This window comes from Sylvia atricapilla, chromosome 9 (genome assembly GCF_009819655.1).
Source record: "Sylvia atricapilla isolate bSylAtr1 chromosome 9, bSylAtr1.pri, whole genome shotgun sequence".
In the NCBI taxonomy this organism is placed as follows: Eukaryota; Metazoa; Chordata; class Aves; order Passeriformes; family Sylviidae; genus Sylvia; species Sylvia atricapilla.
The window spans coordinates 30,025,057-30,039,356 of NC_089148.1; the positions used below are offsets into that span (position 1 = coordinate 30,025,057).

The 14,300-nt window shown below is 42.8% G+C and overlaps 1 protein-coding gene across 5 annotated transcripts in view; it reads left to right on the forward strand.

The window, feature by feature from the left end:
* The window catches only part of EPS15 (epidermal growth factor receptor pathway substrate 15), a 68,201-nt gene that overhangs the window by 12,146 nt on the left and 41,755 nt on the right, over nt 1-14,300 (forward strand). Inside the window, exon 1 of one of the 5 annotated variants that reach the window (XM_066325498.1) lies at nt 8,185-8,773. The exons of 2 other annotated variants lie outside the window; for them this stretch is intronic. In XM_066325498.1, coding sequence (XP_066181595.1) covers nt 8,402-8,773 — 372 coding nt within the window. In that variant the 5' untranslated portion in view covers nt 8,185-8,401. Of the gene's footprint in view, nt 1-8,184; nt 8,774-14,300 lie in introns of those variants that run through there. 2 more of the 5 variants (XM_066325502.1, XM_066325497.1) reach the window with 2 other exon arrangements.

Below are 14,300 nucleotides of genomic sequence, written 5' to 3' on the forward strand. Positions count from 1 at the left end.
CCACACACTCTCACCTGAGGTCTTCTGTTTCATTCCTTTAATTAGTAGCTATATACCTGTATTTATAAATACAATACAGCTTTTCCTCACCTTGATCTCTCCAAGGTACCTGTATGGTTTATATTTTTGGGCTGGCAGTTGTGCCATCTAGCACAACATGGATCTGCTCTGCAGTCCTCTGCGGGAAACCCACAGCTAATTTTTAGCCTGGGTTTTATTCCCCACTTAGAAGAATTGGAGTTGAGCTAAATTAAGCAACTCATCTATATATTCATTTTACAGTTAACTAAATAGCTCTACTGATGATTTTAGAGTGTTTTCTTCTCATGCTCATCTGTATATATGTAATTTACCATCATTAATGCTATCACAAGGAAAGGAGGCAGAAATTCATTAAATCATTTTGTACAGATATTTCTGTAAGGAAAGTCATTACAGTAAACTTGATTTCAACAGCAACAAATTATGCATCTTCACTAAACATAAAGAGACTGACAATCAAGAATGTTTCAGTTTTGGATGGAATTTGAATGTCTTTTGAATCATGGAGATTCTTTCAGGAAGAATACATCTTCTGTTTCTGCAAAACTCATCCAGCTATCTGACATTATCTACCTTATATGGCTTCTGCCTCTGTTTTATACCTAAAACCTTGATACTTTTCTCCTTTGGATCTTTGTGTTCTTTGTGTCAGTTTTATACCTGATATATATTTGTCTTGTGAGCACCTTTGAGAGGGGCTATTGTCCCTCTAGAGAAGGTCAATTTTGTTTGTCTTTTAACTGATTCAACAAATTAAATTGATATGGGGTTCTGAAAAATCTTGGTGGTTTGGTGCTTGTGCATCATCATCAATAATTTTGGTAATCTGATGTAGATATTTATATTAACATTCTTCATTTGCTTCTCATATTTTGTGAATCTTATTTAAATTACTATTACCAATAACAGTGGGAGTTGACAGAGTCCTTCAGATTCTGCAGTGCATTTTAAAAGCAGAATATATTTAAATGGAATTTTATTTCTAAAGAGAGCAAGTTTGATTGAAAAACCGTTGTGAAGCTACTGAATCCATGATGTATTTTCAAAGCCACAGTGATGATTACACTGAGAATATTTACCACAGCTGCTTTAAGTGCTACTGAAAGTCATTTAAAGACACACTTTTTATGGATGGTCACCAGACTTGAACTTTGTAGTTGTTGTATAGCTATATCTGTTTATACCTGCATTAGCTTCACCTGTTCAACAGGTGAGATCTCTTTTATGACCTCTAACAGGACAGGAAGATAAGGTGACACAGAGGAAAGCAAGTCCTTGTCAGCTCACAGAGCTCAAATTCCTTTGATGCCCTTTTGCCTCTGATCAGTCACATGCACACCTTAGCAATTCCACTGAGGCTGAATCACTGCTGCATTACTTCTGCAACTTAATCTTAAAAAAACAAAAACAAACAAAATCAACCAAACAGCCAAACCAGTAAACAAATCAGTCGTTAAGCAAATAACTTGGTCATATTTAAGGATATTTCATATTTTAATTGCATTGTCTGTGCAATCAAATGAGAACATATTTTGAATTGTGAACTATTTACTGCTCTTGTACTTCACAGCAATAAGAGAATATTCAGCCTTTAATACTTAGCCATGATATTTATTGTACGTGTTTAAAACATTTTTCATAAAGGCAAATATTTTTGGTACTATCTCATCAGTCAAGTTACACTCTATTATTGATGTAGAAGAATGAAAAAATATAATTTTATGTCAATTATTCAGGAGTCCAAAAAACAAAAAGGTTTTAAAGGAACATTCCTTAATTTTAGGTGTTGACACCAGTGGGATTGTATGTGTTGCACTCAAAGGAACATTTTGCCTGTTGATGTTGTGCAATAGTTGGCCAAGTAACAGAGCAGATTCCACTCCCTGCTACAAGGCTGTAAATAAAAAAAATCCCACATGGTGGTTTCTCATTTATGGACATACAGCAGGATTGTGCTTTTGAGAAGGGGAAGTGCAGCTGAAAGAGCATCTGTGGAAATTCCTTCTGCCTGCAGCAAGAGCACTGCAGTTTGGTATCTGATTGCTTTCACAGAATGCAACCTGCAGGCTCCTTTACAGCTCTCAGCACTGGTACACATGTGGGCAAGTAATGCTTTGCCCTTGCTTCTCATATATTTGTCAATAATTTGTGATCTTTTCCATAGCAGCAAAGCCTCAGTTTTAAATGTCACTCCACCAAGGTTAACTAAAATGGCCAAATCATCTCTGTCCTTGTCTACTCTGAGGGCTAAATCATTAACACCTTTTCAAATATGATTCATTTTCCCACTATTGTTGAGGCTTTTGACTCATCTTCTCACTGAACCTTTGGCACTCACTACTTTAACCCAGCTGAGATCTCTGTTCCGTCACTGCAGCTCCCCTACATGAGAGACTTCATTGGTGAAAGCAAGTGGAACATGATTTACATTGAGGAGAAGTTTTAATTACTAATGTAAAATTAAATATGAATATTGTGTTGTCCTGAATAAGTTGTTACCCGACTTGCTCAGCTTGAAGACTGGGTAATAAGTTATTGTGATTTGTGAGGTTTTTCTTGTCTTATGAACAATGTTACTGCATTGGTGTTATTTTGTTTTAGTACTTTGTGAACCATTTTGACATCGTTATGGTTGTAATTAAGATTAGATGAAAATGAAAGAAAGTGGAGAGGTAAGAATAGATTAGAAGATGAAAATAATTGGGAGGACAAGTAAGGAAATCTCAGGAAGAAACACTTGCTAGTATCAAGAGTTACAGTAATGCTATAAAAATGGTCTTTTACCATTAACAGTTACGAGTTTGTCTTAAAGAAAAACCATTTAATGAGAAGAAAAATTACCAAATGCTCTTTTGTCTAAATACTTCATGTGTCTCATAATTCTGAAATTAATTAAGAATCTTTGCTAAGGAGAGAGTGAACTAATTCTAGGTTAGGGGAATGTTGGGAATTCAGTGTGTTTATTTTTGTTGTTGTTGTTATTTTCTGTCTTCTTAAACTATAATAATCTTTTAAGTGTTTCAGAAAGGTGAGCCATGTGTTCCCTGGATTTATAGTATAGACAACATGCTTAAGGGAATAGGGAACAGAACAAACTGTTGGTAAAAGCTTTCCTGCCTGCTACTTTGTAAACATATTAGTTTTCAGTCCTCATTTTGGTTTAATATACACTACACACTATGATATCGATGTGTTTAATTTATAATGAAGACTGATGCTGTTTCAGCAATGCTATTGCTTGTTCTATTTCTGTCAGAACGTGCATTAAGCTGTTCAAGGAACAACGAAATCTCCAACTGCTACATTAGCTGGACATGTCAAATTAATGCCTATTGAAGATTTTCTGGGTTTCAAATACGGTCTTGAATGAAAAAATGTCATTCTGCTGTCAGTCATCCAGCGGATTATCTAGAGATGAAGCTGACCTCTTGTATATATCTACATTTTCTCTTATTCTTTTACAACATGAGGTGTAACCCTATGAAACTGACTAATATAAATTAGTTTGAGAAAATATACTTACAGTCTTAATGAAAAGGTATATGGTGTATGTTTTAAAATAGCATGGATGTGTACTGCTGCATTTCCTATTTGCCAACTCTTCCATCAAATATGATTCAAGAGATTCACTCAGGCCCTATTCAGGTTATTTTCAATTTTGCTATTATCTTATTTAAAATTCAAGATTGTTATTTTTAATTACTACAGTTCAAAAATAATTTTAGCTTTTGGATTTCTGAATACTGGAAATATAGATTACATCATTTTACAAAACAAAGAGCTGCAATGATTCCATACTGTACTCAGTTCCTGCTAGATGAAGGAGTTAAATTCAGATATATCCAAATACTTCTGAACATCTGAACAGAAAACACTTCAGAGAAATATAGTTGCCTTAATAGCCTAGATTTTGTTCCTTTAATACTGCTACAGTTTTGTATAAATTTGATCATCCCACAACCCACTTTGAAATACTTTCCAACCTGCTATAACTTTGAAAGTCTGCAAACCACCTTAAGAAACCAAGAGCACAGCACAAGATGAATTAGCAGATCATTCCTATGCAGTTTTCATAATGATCGATGTACGTATTCTAGTAACTAGACATCCTCTCAGAAAATACACTGTAGGACTTGTTTTATGCAAAAGAAACCCGGAAATTAACAGATCTCTACAGAAGGTCTGCTGGAGTCTGGCTAGATGATTGTAGTATTCTCTTGTGGCTTTAAAACATAGCAGCCTATCTGTAACCCTTTGTCTAGAAAACTTGCAGCTGCATAAAATGTGAAGAGCACACAAAGAGTATCCTGGGGTGGATTTCTAGATAAAGGCCCACCTGCAGTCATGACTACCTAAACCAGCCTGTGTCACTAGTCCTGGAAAGTACTCTGAGACTTCGGATAAAAAGTCCCTTCAGTCCAAAGGCTGTCAAAGTTTGTATGATGATCTTCCTTATTTCTCAGGAGGGATCTTTCAGTAACCTAGATGTGGGAAATGCTGTTCTCTGTGAGGAGCATGGGTGTTACTTGGCCCTCTGAAAGCTGTGTAATGCAAGACAGTCTGTTTGCCTGTGGGCAGGTTCCCTTGCATTACAGTCTTTGATCATAGAACAGTGATTCCTTTTTTTGGCCAGGATTTTGTGTGTTGGTGCATATGTTTCCTTTTGTTCAAAAACCCAAAGTGGCTTAATCCTTTTTGCTTTTAAATTCTTGATTCTGTATACGCAACGCTGCAGCTACTGTTCTGCTTTGCAGTGGAATTCCAGAGAGCTGGGTGCCTCATTTCATGCTCAGGAATGCAGGAGGCAGGACTGAGTCATTCCTCTCTCAGCCTCCGGAGTGCTCACGGGCTGTAGTAACACCTTTCCTAGAACGAGCAGAACAAGTCACACTAAATGCCTGTGTGCTGTTTTGGGCTTCCTGTGTGCTGATCCATAGGGTAAACAAAGCTCTAAGAAAGGAAGAGATGGACACTTAAGATATTATTTCCAGGGAGACCAGTGGATATGATTAAAATGTTCGCTAACAAACTTATTTGGAGATCTGTAAAACAGAGGTCATTAGTATTTGACTCTGAGTGGTGGAGAGTCTTTCTGTCCTATCTTGCTGCAACACATTTTCAAATTCAGCTATACCAGAACGAGTCACTTCAAACCCTTACACAGTGTCTCACAACAGGGATTTGCACCAAAATGGTTGTGCTGCTGCATGCTTGCTGCACTGCTGCAAGGCCCTTGTCTTCACCAGCCATTTGGCTAGTTTGGATTTGATTTGTTAGCAGTCCTTTGTTTGTAGACATGTAGACACTGTAGACACAACCTTGTGCACTGTACTTACAAAGAAACAATAAAGAACACTGAGATCTGGTACCTATTTGTCAAAATGCCAGTACTTAGAATCATAGAAAATCCTATTATACTTACAAATAAAAGCATGCTAATACTATTTTCCATGTCCTTTGGGTATCAAGTGCACTGTAGTAGAGGATCTTGCAACAAAAAAATCAATATATAGAGCTGATTACAGATAAACATTTCCTGCAGGAGAATTCATGTTGATTGCAAAAAGATATAAAATGAAACTGTTAAAGTTCATGCAGTTCATTGATCTTTTGATTTCTTATGTTCTCAATAACCTTTCCTGAAAACCCAGCACAGCATCTCACCACTCATTACACAATTCACAAAAGATATTGCAAAAGGTCAAGGTTCATGGGGTCAGCAAAGGGAGAGACACAAGAGTGAGGTTTTCACTGAGGAGAAAATAAGAGGAGAGGTACATTTAGAAAGTCCCCCCCTTCCAGATTTCAGGGGCTCTCCCACCCTAGCCAAGCCCTGGTGAGCTGCTCATGGCTAAGCCAAGAAGGTCAGTGGAGGGCATTGTCTTGCAAACCTGCCAACAGCTTTGACTAAATTTTAGTTGCTGTGATTTTTCTCTTGGCTGAAAGTAACTATGAAGTCCAGTTTTATGATCCAATGTTAAGTGATGACATCTCAATTCCAGCTGAGAAGCAGAGAGCTGTTTTTTTTTCTGGGAGCTGTCATTCTAGATTTGTGAAAATCTGCAGTACAATCATTCACCATCAGCAGGCTGACAAGTGCTGTTGTAATTGTTATAGAGATGTCTGAGGCTCTGAGCTGGTTGTTTTAACTCAGGTGCTTGGAGGCGTCTGGGACAATTAGTTTGTGAGTTGCACAGAGTGATCAACAACAGCACAGATCTACGTGACCACACTAATTCAGTGCTGATTATGTGAAACTCATTATTATTTTAATTTGTAGAGGCCACAGTGGTTACCTTGAGTGATTCTTGCCCTCTGACTGTGGACACAGTGGTCATACCTGATGACTGTGAGTGTGCACAGCCAGGGGGAAGGTACATAACCAGGTACCTGGCACTGCCTGCCTGTTCCTGAGCTGCAGGTACAACTTGGAGTCTTCAGAGAACACTATGGGAAGGCTCTCTGGATGCGGACTGCTGTGCACTTCACAGTTTGAGGGAGTAAAATTGGGGGGTTTGTTGTGTTTATTTTCTAACACAAAGGTTCAGGAAGGTCAGGCCCTCAGGAGCAGTCGTTTGGCTGGAGCAGATCTCCCTCCTGGACAAGTGTTTTGCTCTGAGGGGACTTGGGGCTTTTAATTGTGCTCTACGGTGACACAGGGGACTTGGGGCTTTTAATTGTGCTCTAGGGTGCTCTGCTGGCTGACCTGCACAAGTCCCTTGACTCAACACCCTTATTCCAGAGCCTTGCTGCAGCTCTGGGTCTCTTCCTGGACCTGGTGTGAAGTACTTGATGCAACACCCAGGAGAGAATGAGAACAGCAGCAAGGACACTGCTGAGCCAGATAGCCTGCCCACAAAATCCTGCTCACAGCAGCTCTCAGCATCAAGACTCCAACTCCGGAGCCAGGTCCCAGGTCCCTGTTTTGCATTTTCCTTCTCTTTGCAGTGAGAACACATCAGCCTGGGTGTAACCACTCTCCTGAGAGGCCACCAGTCCCTGCCAAGCTGCAAGACTCAGAGATGAAGGAAAAAACTGACAGAGCAAAGGGCGCCCACGTGAGCTCATGGCAGCTCAGAAACCCAGGTTCTCCAAATGCCTACCAAGGGGCCTGCTCCCAAAGATACTGCTCTCCCCAGGAGAAACAGCTGTAGCTTTACAATCTTCTGGTTTAATTTCCAGGTATTAATTATTCTGGGGTAGTAGTATTCCAATTTTAATCAAAGAAGGAAAAAAATCAACCTAGAAATATAAAGTCTGTGCTGTTTTTAGGGATTTTGCTTTTGAGAAAAGTGTGAGGTGGAGTAGAGAGATGACAGTGAGTATGTGAATAGTGTGAATATTTTTATATCTATTGTTTGCTTTTAATATTCTTCCCCTCCATATCTTCCTTTTCTTGCTGAAAAATGGCTGAGACACAGGTCGGTAAAGCAGAGCTTCTATAAAACCTTTATTAAGGAATAGGTGGGAAGGAGGAATCCCACGTTTCATGACAGATGATGAGCACTAGCAGCTCAGGATGACTGCCAGCAGAGGAATGACAGGATGCAGAGGTGGGGCATGAGCACACAACTGAGCTGAGGAAGGCAAAAACAATGCCGAGGGGTAGAGAATTACAAGCAGATAAAGAAAACAAAGCATGTTGGGAAAGCGTTCCAATAATCAAGTATGACTTCAGCTGATTTCTTCTTACTGGTCGAAATGCATATTTCAAGTTTAAATGTGTGCCTAAACCACCTTGGAGTAAAGTATAAAAATAGGAACTTTTTCCCTTGGCCCTCGGTGACTGATGTGTGCTGAGGTAGCGCAGAGCTCAGAGTAGGAGTGGAAATAAGCCAGTGGGAGGAGGTGAGCAGGTACAGCGGGAGCAGGAGAATGAGTGGTGACACAAGTATTGTTATCAGCCAATCCGTACACAATTGTTTCCCATGGGTTTGGAGAATCTGGTGCAATTTACTCTCCGCTCCGGCTTGCTCCTTAGTGCCTTGTTGCCTGTGATGTCTCACAGTTTCTCCTGCCATAAGGGTTGCTCATCCCTTTCTTCTGGTTACCCTCCCCCAGAAGAGCCACTGTTCCCTCGAGTACCAGCAGACAGATAGAAGGACACGTACAGCGATGAGTTGCCTGGACAGGCATCTAATTTCCTGTGAGTAGAGGGAAGCAGGAGGCCGAGCCCAGGGCTGCTCCTCACTGCTGTGAGGATGTGTCAGGTCAGGACATCCTGCTGGGCTCACATGCTCCTTCCTCCTGGGCCTTGTGCCCAATTCTGTTGCAATTGAGCCCAGACCTGGTTCACCTCCTGTTTTGGGATTTCCCCCACCTGTGTCACGACTAGACTGGAGAACTGCAACCGCGCACCATGCCGGAAGCATCTGCAGCAGAAGCAGGGCCAACGGGGAAGGTGAGGGGGAGGGCAGGAGCCGGCAGCGGGGGACGTCGGCCACCGTGTCAGGCCAAGGACTCCGGCTCCGGGTTTTCGCCGCAGCCGCCTCGAGCGGGCTCCGGCTCCGGCGCTCCGCTCCCGGTTTTGCGCGCGGCTGCGCTGCCGTGCGGCGGCGGGGGAGGCTCCGGCTCCGTCCGGCGGGCGGGCGCGGATCCGGCGCCGGGATTTGGCCGGGGCCGGCCGGGGAAGTTGCCGAAGTTGTGCGGCGAGCGGCGGGGCCCGGCGCGTCCTTCCTGCGGCCCGGCCGGGGCATGGACCAGCATGGCCGCGCGCCTCTCCCTGGCACAGGTACGGCCGCCGTGCGCCCGCCCGGCCGCGGGGCCGCCCCCGCCCGCTCCGGCCGCGGGCACGGCCGGCCGGCCCCGCTTTGTGCGGCCGCCGCCGCCCCGCCGCTGTCAGGTGGCGGCCGGCCGGGGGTGTGTCCGTGCCCGCGGGAGCGGGGAAGGGAGGGACGGCGGCAGCGAGGGGAGGCGGGCAGCCCCGAGCCGGGGGCGCCGCGGGCCGGGGGCGGGGGTCCCGGCCGGCCGCAGGTGCCGCTGCCCGGGGCTGCGGAGAGCCGGCCGGGAGCGGCCCTGGGCGGGCGGGGCTGCGCCGCGGCGGCGGCGGTCCGCCTTTTGTCTCTGTAGAGTCGGGGAGCCGGGCTGGAGCCCGCCGAGCCCCGTCCCGAGAGCGTTCGCGGAGGGGCTGCGAGGCCATAGCCCGCGTTCGGGGTCCGTGCCCGCTGCCAGCCCCGCGGGCACACCCGGCATCCACGGCTTCTCCGCGGGCGGCTCACCCCGGCGGGGACGAGCGAGTGCCTGAACAGAAACCTGTCTCCGCGGATACAGCTTGCGAGCCCTTTTACCTTGGTGTTGGTGGGCGCCGTGGTGTGGGGACACGGGTGTCACGTAGTGCCCATAGGGGTGCCTCGTAGTGAGGAGTTGTGCAGGGGATGGCCCGAAAACTTGGAGACTCTTGGCACTGTTCCGTGTTCTCAGTGTGATCTCGCTTCACCTCCATCCTTGTTGCTTGCATTTTTTCCTGACACTAATGGAATCGCTTCACACAGGTTATTCCGCACCGTTAGGATCATGTCTTATTCCCTAGGGCTGCGATAGCTAATGAACAGCACGTTTTGATACTTTTTAATTTCGTTTAGCAGTGAGATGAGAAATTTCCATTCCTACCTGCCGTAAGAGAGGTGAGCCTGTTGGTTCACCCTCCTGGCTTGGGATGCTTCGGTCTGATAGCCAGTTGTGACATTTACGGAAAGCAAAGCGGGTAAATGAGCTTAATGAGTTGCTTAAGTACCTGGAAGTAAACTTTAAAAGCTTAAACTTTAAAAGCCAGGCTGCACGGTTTGCAGTTACTTACAGAGGTCGCTTTTGACAATATCAACCATTTCAAGTAAAGAAAGGGTGGTTCAGTGAAAAGATGAACAAATATGTGGAGAAAACAAATGTGTCTTTAAGAGTTACGAAGTACAGTGCTTTTTGTGAAAGCTTGCTTTATATTAAAATGGCTAAGTTAGCGTTCTCTGAGTCTCTTTCTCAATAGCCTTCAAGTAACGAAAAAGCTTTGAACATCTGCTTACTGAAGGGGGAAGAAGTTTTCACAGCGCTGCTCTGGCTCTTGCTTTGAGGAGAGGAGTGGGGTGTCAGCTCTGGTGTGTTCTACAGCAAGACATTATAATCCTTTCATTGTAGAATTTCTTTACTTTTTTGGTCACATGGATGGGGGACTGAAAACAAATGTGATAATGTTGACAGAAGCAGAAAAAACGCCAGTATCCTTAAAACCATTGTGGCTGCAGCTTACAACAGTGGTTAAACCCAGGGAGCTATTTCTGTGTGTTGACCATTTGTGCGGGGATTTCCTTTTTTTGGCTTGTTTGTTTCTTCTCCTTGAGTTGCATAAGAATCATCTTAGAAAGTCAAGCAAGCCTGAAGACGGTTCTTTTCAACGCAGGTTTTAATATGGAATTTTAATATGGAATTTTTGGGTTATAAAAAGTCCTCACAAATGCTGGAGGGTTCAGAATCTGCTGAAGAGCATGAGGAAGTGAAAATGAGGGGGTGGGGAGTGCAGTGGTGGCTGCACTGAGATCAGTTACTGACACCAGTAAAGGTGTGCACATCACTACGATCTGCTCTGGGTCACATACGGAGAGCAAGAGGCACACGAACCTGCGCTCAGACTCACTGTTGGGTCTGATTTTCTGTTCTCTTTCCTGTGTTTGGTTTGACACTACTTAACCATGGCTGGGACGTTGGGTATTTCCAAGTGAGGTGAGGGTATTTTCAGATGACTTTGCAGCTGCAGTGTCTGAGAGGGGTGCACATGCTTTATTTGAATATCAAAGCTGTAATTTCAGTAATTTGGAACTTTCCTGTGCTAATTGTATTCCTTTGATTAATTAGTAAAAATACTTCAGGGCCGTGTACCTGTAGTGACATTTATTACACCAAGTATGCTTGAACAAGGGTTGCAAACTAAAGGTGATTATCTCCCCCTCTTCTCTCTCTTTAATAGTAAGTATCTGAAGTGTCTTTTATCTCCCCATTTTGAACCCATTCTGCAGCATCTTGTTGCCACTTGCATTTGCTCAGTGAGTGTTAACCATCTGAGCATGACTGTGAGTTTAATGTGGAGCTTCTAAGGGTGTTTTGTTGTGGTTGCCTTTAGTTTGGAAACAAGCAAACAGCAGCAATGTGCAGGAACTGACCAATCTCACAGATTGGCATCTGTTGTTGGAAAAGTCAAATTAAGCTGTAAGGAATATCAGGGGTTGTATGTTTTGACCTTGCAAGGGTGGTTGCTTATCAGACCTGTTTCAGATGGGCAGTTTAGGGAGGAAGAGCAGAAAACTGAAGATGTTGGAAAATGGATGTTGAGAATGAGGCAGAGGTGCTTCTTGAAAGGTGGGTTTATAGGGACATCCAGTAACTTCTTGTTGCTCTTGGAAGTTGAACTTGTGGTTTGTTCTGAAAAACTGGCTGTGATTGAAGGAGAAGCTCATAGTTCAGGGAAGCACTCTAAAGAAATACTCAGGAGGAAAGGGAAGATAACTCTGTGTTTGTCTTCCTGATGAAATGCTTTTTGTGAGAAATATGGTCATTGTCTTGAAGTAGTTATGAGCTGCTTTGGTAGAGGAGACAAAATCATGTCATATCAGTTTGTACCCTAATTAGCTGGAAGTCTGATTTTAGACTGGAGCATTGTGTCGTGGAGTTGAGAATGCTGTGCTGTGGTGTTGAAGGGAAACATGGAGTATTACACTGAGGCTGAGCTGGATTCCTGTCTCCTGCACACATTGCCAGGATTAATGTCTTATTACTGGAACACACAGGGTCCAAATACTTGCAGTATGAATGATACCCTCATAGTAAGACACATCTTATGAGTAATGTAGAGCCAGAGATTTTGAGGTCGCTGGCAAACTTCTGGCTTGTTTTCTTTCCTTTTTTTTTTTTTTTTTTTTTTTTTTTTTTTTTTTTTTTTTAATAAGAAATCAGCCAAATTGTCAAATTAAGATCATAGTTTGTAATTTTTAGTGGCATGAGGAACCGGTTGTTCCTCTTTCTGTCCTGCAGATGAAGAAACCAGAGTATGCATGTGTAGGTTTTAACCTGTATATAGAGGGGGCTGGCTGCTCCTAAAGCAAATAGAACATAATTTTTTTGGTTGGTTAAAGAGAAGCTCTCCAGCATGTTAGAGAGAAGCTACCAAGGCAGTGCAGCTACTCTTTCACATTTCACAGGCTTTGTTCAGTACTGATTAGAAGATGGTGGAGGTTTTCTGCAGCAATTTGAAAATTAAATGGAACCATTTCTAATTATGCAGTGACAGACATCTCTGCAGAGAGAAGAGAGCAGTTCTTGTGCCTGCTTCAGCTGTTCAATGGGAAAGAAAGGGCTCAGTTTTTAAGTACTTGGTAATGATTGTATAGAAATTTATAGTAAATATTCTCCATACATTTGTTATTGCTGTGGGAGATGTTCTTGGTTATATAATTGAAAGTGGTAGAAAGCTTTACCCTGAAACACTTCAGCTAAGACAGTAAAGCAATGGAGGAAAAAGAGAAGTTGATTATTGTTTTGAAATGGCACTGTAAGGAAACCAGCTTGCCTTGAACTTACCTGCTTTTTGGCTGGCTAAGTACAGGAAGAACATTTAGGGCCAGATTGTGTCTTTTGGAAACTCTTAAAATGAGTCCTAGATCTTTGTGTTGTGAAAGAATATGGTCTTTTGGATTTTAATCAGGATAGAATAGCTTGTTTCTCCCTTAATAGCTCATTGGGGTTGGGAAGGGAAATTACTTTTGTTTTTCTCAACTGACAGCTTTTGTTTGTTTGTTTTTAAGCCTTTTTGGAAGTAAGGTTGTGGCTGGATGGGGTGGACAGACTGGTGATAGTATCTTATTACACCTAAATGCAAATGTGCCAGAGGCATGAAAACATGGGGATTGATTGACAACAGAAGATTAAAAGGACGTGTGTCCCTGAAGGTGTTTTTATTTCCTAGATTATCATTCTAAAGTTCATGGGTTTGTATCAAAGGTTATAATTGCTACAACACACATTACCCTTATGAAGTGATCAACTTTGAAATGGAGCCATAATAATGTCTTTCTATTTTTGTACACTGTGGAATCTGACCTTTTCTCCCTCTCTCATTTTGCATTTTAAACAAGCTGGATTTACTCTGCAAACGGTTGTTACGAATCCCATAAAAAGAATTTTGCCAGGTGAATTCCACGGCAGAACTTGGAAGGGTGTTGAGCTGTATTTTCTTCTTATCCCAGAAGAATATCCGAGATTATATTTGCATCTGTTGGTTTGTTGTGGGGTACACTTTGAAGAAAAAACAAGTCATATTAGTAGTAAAATAGTCTGGGAAACATTTTTACTACTATCATTCTATTCACAGGAAATTCCAGTTACTGCAGTGATACTGATGTTAAAATGAATATTGGAAACACTAACGAAATAAAGAATTATTGGCCCGTACTCTTTAAGTACTGAATGAAAAGATTCTTTTGCACTTAGCGTTTCCACTGCAGGACTTCAACATGATGTTTCCTGTCCAGGAGTGACAGTGGTCAGTCTGGCAGTAATAAGGAAACATTTGGCTGAACAAAGGGTGACATTGGGCAGCAGGGTTGATGCAGGAGAATCGATGCTCCCAGCAGATGCACTGGCCAGCTCTGTTCTGCTTCTCTGCTCACAGCTCTAATTTTGTCCTGTGCCTAGACTTTTGCATTCTAATGAAGTAACACTTAGTAAGTCAAATACTTGAATATTTGGGAGAACTACCCCTCCGAGTTGCTGTGCAGAGTGTAGCTGAGTGGGTAAATAAAACATGTGAGGTTTAGGTGAGAATATACAGGATGCTGTGGACTGCTGGAAAATGATTGGAAGTTGTTTGTTGTATTGGTGTTGTGGCAGTCTGAGGGCTGGCAAAACTTGACTATATTTTGTCAGGCTATTTTAAGGGATGTGTAACTGCATGCTTAGTTGATGGCTGAAATAATAAAAGTCTTTGGGTACCAGAGCAAAGTCAGAGCGAGGTTACACTATAAAAATGGATGTATGGCAGTGAATGCCAATGATGGTTTCCCAGCATATGTAATTTTTCATGTCTGGCGGTGGGAGAGGTTTTTTCCCAGCCACCTCCCAGCAATCAAATAAAACCTTACCAGCTGTGTGTCCCTATTGTTGTCCTGTCCCCCCAAACACCAAAAAACCCCAAAGCAAGCAACAACAAAGCCCATAAAACCTGCCAAACACAAAACCAGCTAGAAAAAGAGAAGCTGAGTCTCTGGGGCAGTAGACTT